General features: G+C 40.5%; 1 protein-coding gene across 9 annotated transcripts in view; it reads right to left on the reverse strand.

Moving 5' to 3' along the window:
• Positions 1 to 10,443: 10,443 nt before the first annotated feature.
• The window catches only part of LOC131691934 (high mobility group protein DSP1), a 74,143-nt gene continuing 64,823 nt past the window's right edge, over positions 10,444 to 19,763 (reverse strand). For all 9 annotated transcript variants that reach the window (XM_058978708.1, XM_058978756.1, XM_058978699.1 and 6 more), the window contains exon 6: positions 10,444 to 14,145. In XM_058978708.1, coding sequence (XP_058834691.1) covers positions 13,900 to 14,145 — 246 coding nt within the window. In that variant the 3' untranslated portion in view covers positions 10,444 to 13,899. The remainder of the gene's footprint in view (positions 14,146 to 19,763) is intronic.

Here is a 19,763-nt window from a genome sequence, read left to right on the forward strand (position 1 = left end):
ACGGCTTCAAAACCAAAACAAAAAACATATGTTGAAGTAAACGGCGCAAAGCAAAGGACTTAAAAGCCAAATCAAAAATTTTGTTTTGATATGGTTTTCAAGTCCTTTGCTTTGCGCCGTTTACTTCACATGGTTGTTTTGTTTTGGCTTTTGAGCCGTAAACTTGAGTCCTTGACTGACTTTCAAATAAAACGTAAGCGCGTTTGAGCCCTTTAGTTTAAACCACTTATTGGTAGATCCCAGTGACAAAGTTGTTTGAAATAGCTGAATTTATTTACAATTTAACGATAAAACAGTTCTACTTTCGAATAAAACATTTAATACTAGATTTTGGACGCTACCCAAAATGGTCAGTAACGATATGCTTTCTGATTTTTCGTGCCATTAAAAAATAATCCAATTGTAATTTGAAATTTATTAAGCGAACGAGAGTCTGGTGGATGAACTATTTGTCAGGAGCAGGACAAGGAGAGATGTTATGGAAAGTTTTACATTAAAAAATTAATTACAAACTAGAGAATCGGTTAACGAGAAAATATAATCATAAAATTCTTACACTATCCCGCTAGGTGATTCCCTATTTCATCACAAAACTCCTTCAACTCTTCGTTGGATTTATATTCCACGGCTAATATCGCTTTGCCGACCGCAGTAATTTCCATTACTGTTTCGCCAGCACTTGAACTACGAGTTTTCCGTACCAAATTGATGCTGCAACCAAAAATGTATTCCTCGCGAAGTACACCAATTTTGCCTTTCTTCCGGCGGGAATCAACACAAATCAGTTCCGGTTCCAAATCCCGATTGGTTATTAGCAGTCGCGCACATATGGCATCTCCTACGTTAACATCCAGGCGGCTCCTCGATGGCGCCCTCGAAAGCCATGGTATTGTAGAAACATATCATCCATTCCCATAGTCGATCAGTCTGTTTCCTCTATTCAATTGTCACACTATAACTAAAATGAAATTCAACCAATCAACACCCATTCCGTTGAAGATAAACCCGTAAGCCACTTACCTCTCCCTACGCTACACCTCCAGTTCCAGTTACTCCCATCCCCGGGCAGCAGATTGTTCGTTATTAATAGCACGATATCGACAATCCACCAGATTCCGACGCCTCCCAGCGTGAGCAATTTTTCGACGGCGATACCGATCTGACCGAGACAGAATCACTAAATGCCCAGAAATTCCAACAGTATACTGTACAACAGTGTGGTCACGAAGAAAATGGTCCGGGTACTTGACGCAGGGAAACCCGTCCCGCATAAACTCCCGCGGTTCGGCACATTCGATATTGTCGAGCACTACGTACTAAACTCTGGTGGTCTCCACGGCATCGTAATAGACACCGTCAAAATTCACAAACCCGTGGCCCAGTTATTCTTTGACTGTACGGTTTCACTTGTGATCCACCGGGCGATTTGGGCCGTTTCCACAATCAGAATGCTCGTAATCAGAAGCAAGAACAAGCAAATTTTTTATAACTTTTGCACCGTTAACTTGCGGCTCAAAAACCAAAACAAAACAAACAAGTCAAGTAAACGGCGCAAGGCAAGGACTTGAAAGCCAAAACAAAACTAATGCATTGATGTAAACGGCGTGGAGCAAACGGCCGATAATCCACCAGGGATGCCAGTAGTGCGCAAAAAGGACGTAAATTGCATTTTGTTAAAAAAAAGTGGTGATTATGTAATGTTTTGCTTCTATTTTGTATTTTGACGTGAAATAATAATGTTTTATCTACCAAATAGCGATATTTTTTCATTAGGCATAATAGACCACTTTAATTAATGAATAAAAAAAGATATGCTAAACTTCATTCCCATTTTTCTCGGTTTGACATCATTGGCTTTACGGCCCTAATCATATGTTAGTCGAGAAATAACCGTTCAACAGACGCCCATTGTTGGACGATTTTGAAACATTTTTTTTGGCTTCTCAGTGGGTAGGGATGAATAGAATTCATGCAGGAGCTTTCCCAGTATAAGAATAGGCGATTAGATGGATTCAAACAGATTGTAGCGAGCGGTAGGCTATAGAAACTTTGTTCTAGACTCCTAACTTGCCGTTTACTGCAAACATAGTTTAGGTTACATAAAAAAATTTCACAGATCATTCACAGCCAAAGAAGTGTTTACTCCAAACGATTTTAAAGGGCAAAAAGTTATTTTATCATCACGAAATAATGCGGCATTATTTTTTTTTATTGGAAATTGAATATGTCGCTAAATCGCTTTTCGTTTCAAATAACGCCGGAATGCTCCATGATTCTGATCCGTGGTCGAACAATTGAACCGGGAAATGCCACACCGAATGTTGAAAATCTTCTATGCCAAATTCAACAACTTTTTTCATTTGTTGAATCGACCCAAAAAATCGACCGTTCGACTGTGTGCCAAAACCACGTCGATCGAATGAATGATGAACCAGTTCGGATACTGGGAGTGAATCGTGGAAATCAACGCCAGCCTGTATGTGCTAAGGCTGACCATGGAACAAAAGTGCTTGATATTAGTGACCTGCCCGTTACCTCTATTACTCCTGAAGCACCACCCGCCCAAATAGGGATCTTTAATTTGGAAAAATTGTGTCAATTTTTCATATGAATTGATAGCGGGTGTCCTTACGAGTACACTCATATCATTTTTAAACCTTAATTGGTCGGTGTTAAGTCAGACCGGACTAAGTCGCAAAACATCAAAAAATGAGATAATGGTAGCACTGGATAAAGAATTTCGTCAGCTACATTCAACTTTTGGCAGATTTGAAATATGTAACCATAAACAAGAATTATGGCAAAAAATAATTTCCAATTATAACGTAGAGGATGCTGCGATTCAAAATTTAAACTCGTTTTTCTCGAAATCAATATTTTGTCACTTAGTCCGGTCTGACTTAAAACCGACCAATTATTCTTTTCTGATTTTTAAATTTAAAAAAAACCAAATTTAATTCAGCCAATAAACTGACAGTTGTCCTACTAAATGACGTATCTGCAAATGTCTCGTTCGCCTCATTGTTAACCGGGAGAGCACCCACCACAGCGTGATCTGGTACTTTTGCAATCCGCTAGCAGCCTGCCATCCCAAACCATGGTAGATCTGATGAGGCAACCTATGGAGTCGTGCAAGTCGCATGGGTTTGGATGTGTTATTGTCCTAAAAGGAAACAAATTAAAAAATGTTTTTTCGATAGTTTCGGGCTTAAAAATAGAAAAAGGATTGAGATATTAACACACGGCACCAATATGCATCAGAAAATGCCTTAACCCGCACACCCCTAAAGATCCCTATTCTGGTTATACTTGTCTGCTTTTCATCTTATATGATCACTGATAGCGACGTTCAGAAAATCTTTTTCGCTTTTTGAATGTTGAAGTCACCACAGATATCGTGCGTTTAGTGCCAAAAGGTAAGGACACGACAAATGTGTCCTTCGTGTCGTTCAAAATTGGCTTTGATCCAGTACTGGAACAGATAGCACTTACTCCGTCTACTTAGCCTGAGGGCCTACTGTTTGGAGAACTTATCGACATGTCAACAAAACCCAATCGTGAACCCGGACAAAACCGACTCCAAGTTTCAGGTGGACGTAAACATGCTGAGAATTATTTTGGAAAGCCCAATGGTGACAAAGTAGCTGATGCGAAATAGTACACGTTATATCGCTGATTCCCAAATTCATTTCTTGTGCTACATGCCCCCGCTACAAAGAAGCATAATTTCGGCATGGTCGTTCCGAACTCCCGAGTATTTTGCTTTAAATGACGATCCGCTCCCTGAAATCCTTCTGATTTCTAGCATGCCATCGAGTACATCACGTCCTTGCAATATGTCGGCCACTTAACGCATGGCGCTGACGGTTTGCGGTTGTACTACCAGAATGTCAGAGGGATGAGGACGAAAATCGAAGACTTGTACTTGGCTGCTGTTACTTCTGGACGGAATGGCTTTTCTCGGACTAAATCAAGTAAGCACGATTTCCAACCATCAATCTCGTTTTCTTGACTTTGTCTTCGTCCGTGAGAATGCGTTGCCTGAGTGCTCTGTGAGTGAAGCTTCCAGTTTGATCGATCCTTTGGATAACTATCGTCTCGCTTTAGAAGCTTTAGTTGTGAATCATCGTAATTTTCCCAGAACTCATTTAGTAGCACTGCTGATCGACTGCAGTGTACTACTTGATCAAATGGATGTAGATGCTGTGGTCGATCTCTTTTGCCAATACGAAGAGGAAGAAAACGGGTATTCCGTCTAGGACGGTCTGCAATGACGAGGTAACGACTACGACGGCGGCAAAATGCTCCCTATATGCCAGCTACTTTTCGAGTGTCTCCATGACTGATGCGCCATCTGCCATCGAGCTCGAAAACGCAGCCCGTGATTTTCCCGTTGGTGCGATGTATATGGATGTTTTCACCACTACAGAACAATCGGTTATCTCTGCAATACGGAAAACGAAATCGTCTTATACTCCTGAACCAAGTGTTATGCCTTTAGTTGTTCTGAAAAAATGTTCCGATATTTTAGCGATCCCACTGAGGCACCTTTTCAATGTGTCGCTTCGGCAGCAAAAATTTCCAGATGATTTTAAGTGTTCAGTTGTTTCTGGTACACAAGAAAAGTGAAAAAACAGCATCGAGAACTACCAGGGAAACACTTCGCTAAGAGTCGAGTCAAAAATCTTCGAATCGCTTATCAATGAGGTGCTGTATTTGCCTAGCAAACATTACAAAAGCACTTTTCAGCACGAATTCTTCCCTGGTCGATCGGTTGAAATGAATTTAGTTAGCTTCACATCGTTTTGCAAAGAAACAATATCCAAGAAACTCCAGGTGGACTTGTACCACGAGATTCTGCCACTAGCTTCGTTCCTACCTTGTTACACAGCGAGGTCGTCGTGCAAATTGGTGACAACGTGTCTGAGCCCTTTTCTAATAATTCCGGAGTTCCTCAAGGTAGTACACTAGTTCCGTTACTATTCACATTGCTCATGAATCATGCGGTCTTTGTTCAAATGCGTGGAGGGAAACTGTTTTTCGCCGATGACAAAAATATTTCTTGTCATGTCGCACAAACCTCTGTGATCCACTATCCACTGTAAATTTGATCCTTCAAAAGGAGAGCATCGTATCTTTCGTTTCGTAGATCTTCCACTTGCTATCAAGAAATGTGCCACCTCACCTAAAGTTATTACTATCATGATTTTCTTCCATTACGTAACATGGTAAATTGACCTTTTCCAACATCTAATCATTAAGTACTATAAAGTACATTAGGTACCGCGAAGATTCCAAAAACTACGTGTCAAATTCATTGTACTTGAATTGCTGAAACGATTTTAAGTACAGCACCTTCGTACTTTAAATACGCAAAATATTTTAATTACCATTAACATGAACTTTAAATACTTTAAGTACTGATAATCTTTTCTTAAATCCACATTGCAACTTTTCTGCCATGCACCACCGGGCCGTGCGTTGAGTTACGCGCCCATCTAGTTTGCATCAGTGCGAGTGAGAAAACGTTTTGACGTTTATTTTTGTTTTGATCGCACTCGTGTGTATCCCATATAGCAAGAACTCGACGAAATGCTAGATTATCCCAAGATAGACAATACGTACACATCGATATTAATTACATTTAATACCTTATTAAGTACAACAGCAGAATTTTTAAATACTTTCATTATTTACTTTAATTATATTCAAAATACGCTGGTATTTTCAATACGACGCACTCAAACCAGCCTAGTGCTTGCCCCTCGGGCTGTCTATTCCATGCAAGAGGGCCGGTTTTGATGTGACGAGGAATGGTGAAGTTACGAGCCCGTTCCAGTGGTCCCGCTTGCAGGTATTGTTGAAGATACTCAGGCAGAGTTCCCATGTACCCCTAGTCGCATGAAGCTGATGATTCGGTTCTGGTAATTTGTTTCAAGCTCGTGACCAAGGACCCTGTTTCGTACAGCTGCAGTTAAAACTCGTCGACGAATGCTGAAGACGAACCTTACCGCGGCCTTGAAGCAAATGTGTTTAGCTGTTCCTTATACACAGTAGATAGGCTAGGGTGGTGGTAGACGACGTCACAATAAGTGAAAAATGGAATCAGTACTGCTTGGACGAGTCTCATCCGTGTGGTAGTAGATAATACTGTAGTAAATTTCCGGAAAGTGTGCAGCGTTCCAAAACCTTTGCTGTGACACTGTTAACATGATCTGACCGTCGTAGATTCTTGTCCATAAGTAAACCAAGCTTGACAACTTTTTCGGCTGAAAATGATGTTAAAGACATTTTACAAGCGAGCCACAACATGCCCAACCATGTATCTGACATGAGAAAATATAAAAATACGTTTTTCAACAGACTAACCTTCCCGGTGTGCCACGAAACTGCTACTTAAGGAAACATTTTCCTATACAATCAACCCGAGCTTTTGGCGGAATGCCATCTGTAGCTCTTATTTTGTGCGAAAATATCACCTCTCTTCACTTATTTTTCTTCTCATTTCCATTGCACTTTTTCAAATGCACTTTAATCACATACCACTGAAAAAAACACCCGCTAAACTTTAATCGTTTAGTAACAAAACTTCAAATTTTCTGCCACTGTGCAGATGACCGAAATCAAGTGCCCGAAAATTCTCATTTGTGCGTTTGAATTTTCACTTCGAATTCCATTTTTTCACAATGTAAACAAGTGAACGGGTGCCTAGCAACAAGCGTGCGTTCCTGGCTTACACATAACTTCACCGTAACGTTTCGTTGAACCGTGCCTTCCTCACAGAAAATAATCGCCTGTTTTCTTTTTTTTTTTGGATAAGGAAACAGAACGGTATCCATTGCCCAGGCTTCAATGAACTGCAAGTCATCTATTACTTGTGTTATTAGTCTGTCCCCGTCATATATTGGACCGGTTACATAGAGCTGGTATTCAGGGGTAGGTAGGTTGTTGATGTATAGACATCGGTGAGCGAGAGATCGGTTGACGCCGTATTGGCAAGCTTGGTAAATTGACTCCGTCGACTGATGAAATCAGTTCACATGCTCCTGTTGCGAATAGGAACTCGTCATGAAGTTTGTTTTTGAGCTTCGCATGCTTCACACATTTAAACTCGAGCGAGAAATCTACGAGTTACTAGGACGGTGCACTGCCCTTTGTCATAGCCCTTATATATGTCATGGCCAACTTTGGCTAAAGCTGTTGTGGTGCTGTAATGTTTCCTGTAGCCTGACTGGTTCTTTGCTAAAAGCTGCGGGGGTCAGAATGGCCAACGTGTTCGATAACTTGGTCCAAAAGAATATTTTTGAGAACTTTGGAGACCGTTGGAAGCACTAAAAGTGGTCGAAAATCTATTGGTTGGCTTGGATTTGATGTTTTCGGAACTGGGGAAACTATTCTTTTCCAGACTCCCAGCTATACTTTGGTGTCGACTATTGCGTTGTATGAGTTCACAAATACTGGCAGGATAAACGGATATAGGAGTTTTATAAATGAAATTGGAATGCCATCTGCTCCGGATACGTTGGTCTGGATTAGCGCTATTTTTTTTTTTTTGAAACTACTGCAGCATTGGTATGTTGAAAATTAAATCGATCTCCATGTGGTGGACGCAGGTTACTTCAATGTGTGGCTATAGTGCCTGCTAACCCGGCGTTCTGCAGTTGCCGATACCCTTCACAAAAGAATCGATTAAGTTGTTCGGGTTCCATCAGATCGGGATGGAACACCAGTTTTGCTTTTGCAGATTCCTTCGCGTCGTAGATTTGTCCATAGATTTTTAGCTGGTAGATCAACTGAGAAATAAACGTTCGCCGTACCGTTTTTTCACTGCCGAAATCAGAGACGTAGCTTTGTCAGGTTTCCGAATGTAATCACACCACTGTGCATCGCCTCTTTTCCGGTTGTGATTACACGAAATAATGGATTGCTTGTTCGATTTCCGCTGATATCCAGGGCGTTTGTCTGTCCTTCACCGTGATTACCTTGTCAGATACGTGCCGATCCATGATCCATCTGGAGTTCCGCGGTGAGTTCTGCTTTGAAGTGTGGCACTAGTAGTTGTTAGCATATTGTCGAAGTTGCGTGTTTGGAAGTGGGCTTGAAGTCGAATAGTGTCTGTTGAACGAAAATCTCTAACTGTTATACGATGGGTTTACGGTTGCCTGATTCGTTGCTTTTGCTGTGATGATTGACTGCGGCGAGTTAGTTATTAGTAGGTCAATGGTAGTGGCACTTATCTGCGATCCTTGTTGGAGCCGTGGGAAGTATAGATTGAAAGCGTCGTTTTTTCATTTTGATTATAGAGGTTTTAATCTTAGGGCCATTCGTCTCTTTTCGGGTTAGAGAAATCTCTTTTGGAAAAATCTCTAACCCTATGTGCGGGGGTTGGGAATCGAACCAAGATGAGCTGCGTACACGGAAATCGATTTAGCTGTCCTCTAGCTGGTAAACAGTGTTTGATGAAGTTATATGAGGGTATACGGATTAGGCCGTCACGGATGGATGGTTTTAGTTTTGCTACCGTTATACAAAAAAGGGATCTTGGTTTTTGTTCAGGGCCAGTTTCATGCCGTCAATGTGGCGTTCATGTATGATTGTTGTTTGGCAAATTTGTAGTAGTGGATCGTTAGCGAGTGGTAGGGTTAATGCTGGAGGGAGCTTTCGTTTAATTCTGCGTTGAAGAAAATTGAGGGCTCATCCGGACTGGAATGTTGGCTGAGTAGTTTGAGCAGGTGATTGGGATCCTTAGTACGAGTGTAATTATTTTGTCCTGGCAGCTGGACGGCGTCATTTTTAATGTATACGGGTTGGACAAGATTTTTCTGCCTCATCGTCACCCATGTCAAACACCAAGAGCATTGGATTATTATGAACTTCTCGTTTACCCGAAGTAGCTGTCGAAAAGAAAGATGTTTGCATATTCTTCATCTCTTCGTTGCCTTATTGATCAGTTTATTTTCGTGTTTCACTATGAAATTGTTCGAATGTTTCGCTTCACAAAATGTGCCGAGTCCAGATCCAGTCAGAACAGGTCTTTCGGGTGGTGTTTCTTAATGAACGTTTGGTGCCTTACTTCTCCCCGTTGACCGCAAGTTGTGAAGAAAAGAGGACCGTCATTGACATTGATGCTCTTACTTATCTACATCAGGTTCGCCAGAATCTTGTACATGGGAGCTCGGCTGTATCCGGCCGGCACAGAATGCGTCACGATGACAGGACAGGACGCTCCTGGGTGGAACCGGCGGTAATTACGAAACAACGTATCTCATGAACAATCGATGAACTTTGTCTCTTTTAATGTAAGCGATAAGCAGTATGGAATGCTAGCGATCGCCATAGATCGGAAGAGAATAGTTATCATTGGAGACTGTCACATCATGTTCAACGTCAGCAATGTTGGCCTTCTCCTTGTGGCTCTCTTGTGACATGCATGACACGGTAGACGAATTTCCCGCTTCTACCGACAAAAGCGGTCAACTGATCGTGTGTCTTAGGCATCGATTGTAGCAAGTTGAAAATGATCACTTTTTCATCGATTTTACTCCAGCGGACCCTAAATCTCGAATATTCGTTTCAAACGTTATTATGTACTTTTCCAGTGAACGAGTTTCGTCGTCTTTTAGCATCGCCATTTGCTTGAGCAAATAGAAGAGTCCAGCAACCCATTTCTTTTCAAATAGATGCTCCTACGTAGTCCATATATCTTTCCCTTTCATGAAATCGAGGCGCGCGTCAGCGATTTTGTTAATCAAGACTAATTTTCATTTAGTATTTCCTTCTCCTCTTTGATTTTTGAGGTAGCTTCTGCCAAATCGACAAAATACTCCTTTTCCACCAGGCTCTTCCGATTACAGTGCACGAATCCCAGCTCTTCAAGGTATGCGCTTCCATCCGGTAGCTCCAGTTTGAAAAGTTTTTACCTTTGCACAGATGTACGCGTTGCGTCCTTTATTCCTTCATCGCTGCTTCTTTTCCGAATAAGACTTCCGATTAAGAATTTTGCTTCCGACCGACTTCGATTGCGTTATTTTCACCTTACTCGTGAAAAAAAATTCTTTGCGAGAAAACAAAAAACATTGCTACGCCAAAATTCTCCAATTCTTCTTAGCAGCCATCATCACCGATAGTTTGGAGCGAGCTGGAGGGTCAACCAACTCGGATCCTACGAAAAACAAAAGTTATATTAACAACTCGGTGTGGTGCCGACCCGCATAAGAACCTTGCTTCGCAAGCGTCTTCATCCTCATCTCTGTTACTCTGTCTTTATCCACGGTCATTGGATATTTGAGAACTACAAACACTTGATATTAAAAAATGTGAACATCATTGATAGATTGACTTGTTCGAACGTCATATACGGTGCTGTAAATCCAAAACATGGTTAAGTAACACGCCTTCACCCGGCTGCGATAGTATCACCCACTCGAAAAGAAACCCCGTGAATTAGTTTTTTTTTTCAATTAATTTCATTTTATTTTGTCTTCAGTAAAATTACATGTGTTTAACGTACGTACAGTATTACATATACAAAAGAAGGGGGATCGAGATGCGGTTTCCTTAATGTCTTCTGTTTTCCTTTGTGTATGTGTTGTGTATGATTAGTTCCGTTTTTTTCTTTCGGTCGAACGTCCGTGTCTTTCTCTGTGTATGTGTGACTGTGTGTGTGTTGAATATGAGCGTAACTTTTTGTCTTGTTTTTTTGTTGTGTATTCTCTGCTGTTTGTCAATTTTCCTCTTTCGTTTGTATTTTTTTCCATTCTTTTTTTGTATTCTCCTTTAATGTAAATCTTTTATTTGCTTCACTTCTCTACCGATCACTAAATATTTGTTTGCTTATTACTGGATTTCTGCAGTCACGCCGTTCCTCGCGTGCACCCCGGGTAAAGGCCAGGGAGGAACGTCGCTACCATGTGTGGCGTCTTTTTGGGACCGGTTTTCTCCGATTGCCGGTTGGTTGCATGCATGTGTTCTCATCTCTCTGAGTGTGTGTGTGTGTGTGTTTTATGTGTGTGGTTCTCTGCTTTCAAATACTTGTTTGTATCAACGTGATTTCGTGTTCTGTTTGTTGTTGTTGTTGTTGCTGGTTTCTGTCTAGAGTGCAAGAGTTCAAGAGTTTCACTATTATTTCCTTCATCTCTCGCCGTCGCTCTGTTACTTTTGTTTTAATTTATCTGGCTGTTTATTTTCACTAAAACTTACTTGTTAATTATTTACCTTTTTACTTGTTTTTTTTTTTGTTTGTAATAATTTGTTTATAATGCGTGTTTTCCTTTATTTATAAGTATATTTTTGTTCACTTTTTTTTCTTTTTCACTTCCGATCAAACTCTGATTTCTATATCCAAATAAGATGACCCCCGCATGTGCACCCCGCATCTATCGGAGTGGGTCGGAGAGCGGTTTTCTATGTGGTAGGTTTCTTGTCTAGATTTTTTCTTATGATTTTCTTGTTCACTTTTTTCCGTTTAATATTTACATTGAGAGATAAGTGTGTCCGTGTTAGCTAACTTACGATCAAACTTGTATCTTATTCAATGCGTTTTTCTCCTCTTTCTTAACTCCCACAGTTCTCATACTCCGTGCTTTTTTTTTTTAATTCAAGCGCTGTTTTATCTCTTTCGTTTTTAGTTCATCAAAAAGTCTCTCACTTGCACTCTTACTGCTAAATAATTTCTTATTTTTTGTAGGTAATTCATTTTCTCGGGCACACATCACACATGCAGGGGACGCAAATTCTCCACTCGCCCACTGCCTGATTCTTGCCCAAAATCTAACACTTATTAAGCATGCATTCTAGTAGATCAAACTTAAGGTTACTTTTAATCAGTAATCATTAATAAAAATAAAGGAATTTCTATGAGTGAGAAAAAATAAATCGTCAGAAAATATATTTTAAGAGATTTCTCGTCTCGGAAAACTAATAATTATTTATCTTTTTTTTTTTTTCTTGGAAAAAAATCACCTTCAACTGCGATTTCCTTCCTCCCTTTCTTGTAATGGATGATCCTGTTTGTTTTTTTCAACGATCGATCGAAGACGCAGTTTCGTCAGTTTCGCAACTAATGAACTAATCTCTGGGCGCTAATCTAGTACATTACTTTTGTTTTCTCTCTCTGTTCAACCGGTTACTTACTCTACGCACACGCGGTCAGCATTCGCACTCAAACAACCCGCTCGCTCGTTTCCCAATAAAGATATAACAAAGAAGGTTGACCTATTGGATATAACAGAAAAAAAACGCAAAGAAAAAAGCGATCGCCAATAATACCACTAAGATTAGATTGTTGGTTGTACTAATTGAAGTTTTTTTTTCACGTTCGTGTAAGCCACGTGGCTTCCTGGAAGGTGTCCAGGTAGGATCCGATTCGGATGAGAAAAAATGTCTGTAGGGCATGTCAAATTTTTGACCCGATTTGTTGGTGAAAATCACCGGAACAAACTTACCGAATTTGTCATGGAAATAGCTGATCAAACAGTTTTTAAAACTCTGATTTACGCACTTCACTAGTAGTGATTGAAAAAAAAAAAACACATGGAACTGATGCAAGCGATGTGAAAAGATTTGACAGCTGAATGATTTTCCGCATAGCTTGCTACGATCGATCCAAACTATAGTCGGGGGGATCGTCTCTTGTCGTCGAAGAAAAACAAAAACTAATTGTTTTAATTTGTTGATATCAACAGCAAATATCGAATGTTTACAATTTATAATTCTCTGCGTATTTAAATGTTTATGGTTCCTTCCTTCTTAAAATAAGCAACAAATAGGATGTCGGATGTGAAAATGTTTCTGTCTGTGTGTGGGTTGGGGGATGACATTGTATAAGAGTTCATGAAAATAATAAATCAGCTTAGTGTTTGTTCTCTTCGCTTAGTATATAATACAAATAAGCCCACACACGCGATCGCGCCATCCTCGGTTCCTATTGTTCTGATTCGCTTGTACTCCCATCGACGCAGTACTGGACGACTTAATATCGTCTCAAAACTGTGTGTGTGTGTGTGTATGTGTTTAGTAGTTGCTGTAGGTTTACTTAACTCTCTTTCTCTTCACTCTCTCTATCTTTTGCTTACATTATCAACCTTTCCCATTTTGTATTGAGAAATATTTCCTTAACTTTTCTGTCGGTGTGTGCTTGTTTGTTTGTTAGTTTGTTTAAGTGAACTAATGTTTCACTTATTTCTGAATTTTCTGAATTAGTTTTCTTCTGTATAATTCGAACGCTTGCTGCCACAAGCCATTCCCATTCATTTTGATTATTCGATTGGAAATTACGTCTGTGTATTGATGATTGAATTTTTCTGTTGAAAAAGTGTGTTTGCTAGCGTTTCTTTTTCAGAAGACAACAACAAGAGCCTCCAATTTGGTAACGACCGGAACGAATCGCGATGTTCGTTCTCAAATATTACCAATTTGAGCTGCTCTGTAACTATTCCACAAATTTAACTCGCTCAGACACAACCATTGAAATGATGTGTCCGTTTAATGGAAGGATTATTGCGTTTTGGAACAGAACAGCATCTAAGAATCCTCAAGCCGTCGGCGTACGGCGAATGACGGGACGAGAGTAGATCCTATCATTTACCGGAGGCTTCCCGAATTATCTGTTCGTCCAATCTGTGTTTGTGTATGTATTGTTGATTATGTCGCAGCAGCCGAAGGTGAGTTGGACTTGTCCTGCTCAACATCGCCATCGTCCTTATTCTGTGGCTTCTTTTTCTGTTGCTGTCGATGGTTTATCAAACTGGCTAGTAGAGCTGACTGTCCTCCTCCTCCTACTCCTGATTGTTGTTGATGTTGCTGCTGCTGCTGTTGTTGTTGTTGCTGTTGTTGCTGCTGTTGCCGGTTGCTTAATATCATCGTAAGAAAATATTTATAATACAAATCGAAAGCTTGATTTTACTCGTCATCGTCCTCGTCCCCGTCGACATCGTCATCGTCGTCGTTGGCGTGGTGGGCTGCCGCGGCTGCAGCAGCCGCCTGCGCAGCCAACTGCTGCTGCACCTGAGCCTGCAGCTGAGCGGCCGCTGCCTGCTGTACGTGCTGGGGCAGATTCTGGAGGCCGGTCTGCTGCAGTCCGCCGAGGTTCAGCGCCGTGCCGCCCTGCTGCTCGTTTTTGCACTTCAGCTTGTACTCGGTCATTTCCTGTTTTTGGTTAGAGGGAAAAGAAAAAAAAATATTATTGGAGATACTAAGCTAGACAAAGGCGATGACTATTGGAATCCATTATACTGATGCCCCGTTTGAAGTAGTGCCAATCGATGTTAGTCGAATCGTTTGTGATCTTCAACCGCACAAGAGCTAAATCGCTTAGCATTCTGAAGATATCACAGACTCATGCTTAACATTATACGGTCGTGATCGATATAAGCTCATTCAGAGTTGCGCCAAATCTTTTGCGTATCGCGTCTATGTCCCCGCGCAAAAAGTTGAAATCGACGGCGAGCGTTTGACATATGAAAAGCAGTTTGGCTGTTTCGAAAATCCTTTACATTATGTGGGTGGATCTTGTGAGAAGAATACTGGAAAGTGTTACTACTTTGGGAAGCACCCGTATTTTTTGTCATGCACATACAAGCTTCGAGAAGAAGACTGAGGTGCCCCAAGCAATTTTTTTAGAAATACCGAAGAGAACTTTGTGCCAACAACGACTAATACTTACGTTTGATGGTCAAATGAAAAGCTCGGCTTTGCAGAGATCCCTGAAGGAATTACACACAGGTTTTACAAGGTTTTTTCTACACGAATTTTCTAATAAACTCGATTTTTTTAATATAGGTCCTTTTGAATACAAAAGACTTACCATATATTTTCGGAAAAATGGTAGAAGGATTTTGAAGACTCCTCATGGCCCGCACCTCAACAATATGGGTATTTTCGGAATGGTTTTGACCAGTGGGTAGGTTAATGTTTAGCGCCATTTTTAAAACCAAGACGACTTCATTAATAAGTGGCAAAATAGTTTATAATAATGGCGTAATGCGAATATTAACGAACTTCCTATAATAGTCCAGAAATATCATAGCTTAATAATGACAAATTTAATGTTCCAATTCACGACTTCTATTACCAATCATATAAAAAAAATCCCATATTGATGTTAGTAGCTTGAAGGCGCAAATTTTCGAGTAAACGCATTTTGTTGACGCGTTTCGTAGTCCCCGCGTAAAACACATGGCGTCAAACATCGACCTCTAGTCCCTACAAAACCATTCCGAAACTACTTCATCGGAAGTCGCCATCTTGGATTTCCAAATGGCGTCAAACGTCGACTTCCAACATCCACCCTTCAAGACCATTTCATAAATACCCATTTCGATTGATTTATAGTGAAAATACCCAAACCGGGATTCGCCATCTTGGATTTCAAAATGGTGTTAAAGATCGTCCTCGAACAACAACTCGTTAAGACATAATTCCGAAGATACTTATTGATGAAATGTTGGCCATAATTAGTCTCAAGAGGCCTCAAAATAATTTTGCAGAAATCGCGTAAATTGCGAAATGCCCCGTAATCAAATCCGAATATTTTGCATTCAAAATTTTATACGGATTTTCGAATTGCGCGGTTTTTTAAGCGGTACGTATAGCCGCCTAAAAAACCGACTGCACCTGGCCTACAAGTTCGTGGAGCAATATCATTTCCTTCCCTAAACTTTCACGAAAAGAGCCAAAGATCCCTTGATGAATCACCACCAAATGTAAAATAGGAGAACTATTAGACTTTTACAACTCGTTTTCTTGGAGAACTTACAAATAGCCAGGGAAATTCCAGTACTTCACGGATGTCCCTAAATTTCAATCAGAGACTGGGTTGAAGTCTTAAACTGACGAAATTATTTTTATATTCACACAGCTTTAAACATTTCTGTTACTCTTAAATTTTTTCGAAAGTGTTCTCCCTTCAGTGAAAATATTTTTGAAGAAGTTGGCCGCTTAAATGGGTCTTCTTTGCAATGATCGTATCAGTGGATGGGTACTTGATCGAACTAGCTCACGAATTTCAACTCTGTTTGACAGAGGAATTGCAGAAGTATCAAATCGAAATTTGGTTCTATAAATAATGCAAAAAAAAATGTTTATTGCTTACTTATTCATTATGGCTTAGACCTAAAAGGCCATTTACAAATATGAACATTAAAAGAAAAAAAAAGAAAACCGAAAATAATTGTTGCCGTTTGACCTTTGCACATTGCTTACTAGTGCGCAGTCTTCCCATGAACATCGACAAGTTTGCACCCATGTACAATATTTCGTGCACGCGTTCAACCTCAAACGTGCTTTGCCTTTGTGTACAGGTTCGCATCGAACACCGAACCCAAGCGAACGATGTGCAAACTTATGTTTAAACACCGTGTACGTACACCGTGTGCTTACATAGGAAAGGCGCACACAAAACAGAATGAGTCAATGCTAGCGATGCTGGGTGAGAGAAAGAGAAAACTAGTACCAAGAACCTGGGTGTACGAACACCGCGTACGTACATGGGGTTCGGTTGTGCAGACGAACATGTGCTCGTGTTTTGGTACGCATTAGCGCGTTCGAGTTTGCACACGAAATGATGGTGTAGGATGAGCAGAGCACAGAACTAGGGCGAACATGGTGTTCGATGTTCATTTGGGAAGACTGCTAGTGCGTGTGAGGATACTCTTGCTCGGTGGAGATAATAATAATTCTAAAAGACTCACTTCCACGGCACGGCATAAGGATGTACGACAATTTTAAGGCTCAAGTTACCTCAAGGCTTGGTAGTGTGCGTAAGAAAAATTGTGTTCAGCTTTGCCGCCAGATTATCCATTTAAACCTTTTCAAAACTCTAAAAGAAGAACATCAGTCGATTAATTAGATCATCACGATTCAATTCATGCAAAATACCTGCTGGAAAAACCATCGGCTTAGCTGAATGGTGCTTTTGAAAAAGTGGCTGTGATTTTTTCATTGCGCAGTTGTGTTGCGTACCCCAGCATGGTGTGGTAGTGTGACAAAAAATCAAAGCCACTTTTTCAAAAGCACCATTTAGCGAAACCGATAGTCTTTTCCAGCAGCTATTTTGTATGATTTGAATCGTTGTGATCTAATAAATCGGCTGATATTCTTCTTTTAGAGTTTTGAAAAGGTTTAAATGGATAATCTGGTGGCAAAGCTGAAAATAATTTTTCCTACCCATATTACCCAGCGTTCAAATCTAACACATGCTCAAAAAAGGTAACTTGAACCTTAAAATGTAAAAAAATAAATCAATGAACATAATGAACTGTAAGCAATTGCATTTCATATCAATCGAGAATGATGCCTGTTTTCTGTTTTAGAGAAGCACGTACAAACATCGAGAAGAAGACTAAGGCACACTAAGCGATTTTTGTTTTTGTAGAAATACTTCGCGCCAGCATTATCTAAGTTTGATTGTCAAACTGTCAACTGAAAAGTGCGGTTCTACTGGGCTCATTGAGGGAACTACACTCAGGCTTTTTTCCGCGTTTTCCACTATCGCTAGTATTGCCAGTAACAATCGTAATTTATAATGATGGTGTAGAGCGAGTAATAACGGAATTTCTACATCGAAAAAAATGATTCCCAAAATCGGTTGGCAAAGCTGTATTATCTTGCAACATGAGGCAACATCTATGTCGTTATTACCTCCGATACAGAACAAATTGCTTTTGTTTAGAAAACATACAATACTCTCGGTAGTGGGTGAATGGAGAACAGTGAGTCTAGTTATGTAAGGTATTAAAACTAGGCTCGATGGAACTATCCAAGTCAGTCTTGGATACCACATACATTTGGAGCAACATCGACAGTTTTCAGGCCGCCACCCGCGTTACGGCTTGATAAGGCCAAACTGGTATCGAAGGGGGTCAATTAGAGTTCTCTGACGCATTCTTGATGGTCACATCATTAGCGTTTCTGCATTAGAATCGGCGGACCGCCTTAGTTGATTATAGGATAGGGGTATATTTTTAATGTGATAAATAATGTCTTTTTCGCTTCAGGCAGTTGATATTCAAGCCAGTGGAACTCCTTGAGCGTCTGGTATTCGAGTTCCAACAGAAATTGAAGATTCGATAAAATAGATCTCTTATATGAGACGGTCGACCAACGGCGTCGAAATTCCGGAAGAGATGAGCAGCAGGAAGCGAGTTTAACAAGAGGAAATGAGACACTTTGAATTGAAATCTGTAGGTAGCACTAACAAAATTCTAATTTCGGAAACTGTACGAGATGGCGCTGGGCCTATGGCCTTCGACTGGCATGGTCCATTCTCGTTGGTTCGGAAGTCTTCTTGGCCGGTTGGTAGATATATGCTCCTACTTGCAAGTTGATCAATTCGCTTGGGTGGGGGACATGTGGATCCTACTAGTTGCCGACTCGTATGACCGTGGGTATGAGGCTAGTCCAGGAAAAGAGTGCAAGACTGGCACCTACGAGATAGTCAATTATTCTGGACTTGTTATTATGATTATTTATTTGTCGGTGTGGTCTGTTCGAGTCACTATCAATTTTTATAAGAAGCAGATAAAATCGGGTCAAAAAGCTGATAAACTCGGGGGTAGATAAAGTCAGGTCTTCACTGTAGTATGTTTACCGTATCCATTAATAGTCGATTGGTGCCCTTCGGATCTAGGAGACAAATAGGAGATTAAGAAGAGACAGAAGCGAATTCAATGCAAAGGAGGAGCAATGTATCTCTGAGCAACATGGACGGATAGCCTCTGAGCCGCCAAAACGTTCATGGGAAGCCGGGTGCACGGTCATAGGTGTGACCATAAAGTACTCAGGACACTGTCAAGTGCAACGGAGAGACGATAGGTGTACAGTTAATGCACATAGATTGCAGAAATAGGCTGTTAAGACAGCCCGATCGCATACTGATAAACAACAATAACAGTAAAAAATAGGATACTCCCGGTAGCCGGCCACCCAGAGTTTAAAAAGAACCAAAAACTACACATTTTTTGTTTGTTTCCCGAGTAATCGTGTACTCGATAATCAACTAAACTACTACCTAAATAAACCATGCTTTACATGTCGCATCGCTTGCTTGGAGCGAATCCTAGACCTTATACCCTTATATAAACAGCAACTCCACGACACCTATGGAAGAGTCTGATCCTTCCGTCTACCTTCCGTTAAGTAGACGAATCGTGATTTCATCTATAGCTTTTGGAACAATGTTCAGAGTCCGACTATGTGACGTAACCGTGATTCATCATTTGTTACATCTGGAACATGGTCTGGTTTTCGTGGTTGCGAAGCAAAATTATTTTCTTTCGTGAACTGTTTCACGAAACCCGGAATATTTGTCTTGCATCCTTTCAATCATAGTGAACTGGTTCATGGCTCCTAATATATTGAAATAGGTAATAAAATCACAAAATCTTGTTCATGTATACGTGAGCTGGTTCATGATTTCTAGCGAATTAGTCACATCCATGCTCATGAAATAGTTTACAAAATCATGGAATAATTTTCATGTATTCGTGAACTAGTTCATGCTTCCTAGTATAATAGTCATGACTTATCATTCGAGCTTGTGAAATAGCACAAAATCATGAAATTCTACTCATGGAAACGTGAACTGATTCGTGATTGCTAGTATTACTAGCATATAAGTAACCTGACCATGCGTGCCCGTGAAATAATTCACAAGATCATAAAATGGATTCATGAACCGGTTCATGATTCGTAGTAAATGATTCACGGTCTTGTGCTTGTGATATTTGAAAGACATCCGTAATTATTCTCAATTGCATGCAACTCTG

Source organism: Topomyia yanbarensis, chromosome 1 (assembly GCF_030247195.1).
Source record: "Topomyia yanbarensis strain Yona2022 chromosome 1, ASM3024719v1, whole genome shotgun sequence".
Classification (NCBI taxonomy): domain Eukaryota; kingdom Metazoa; phylum Arthropoda; class Insecta; order Diptera; family Culicidae; genus Topomyia; species Topomyia yanbarensis.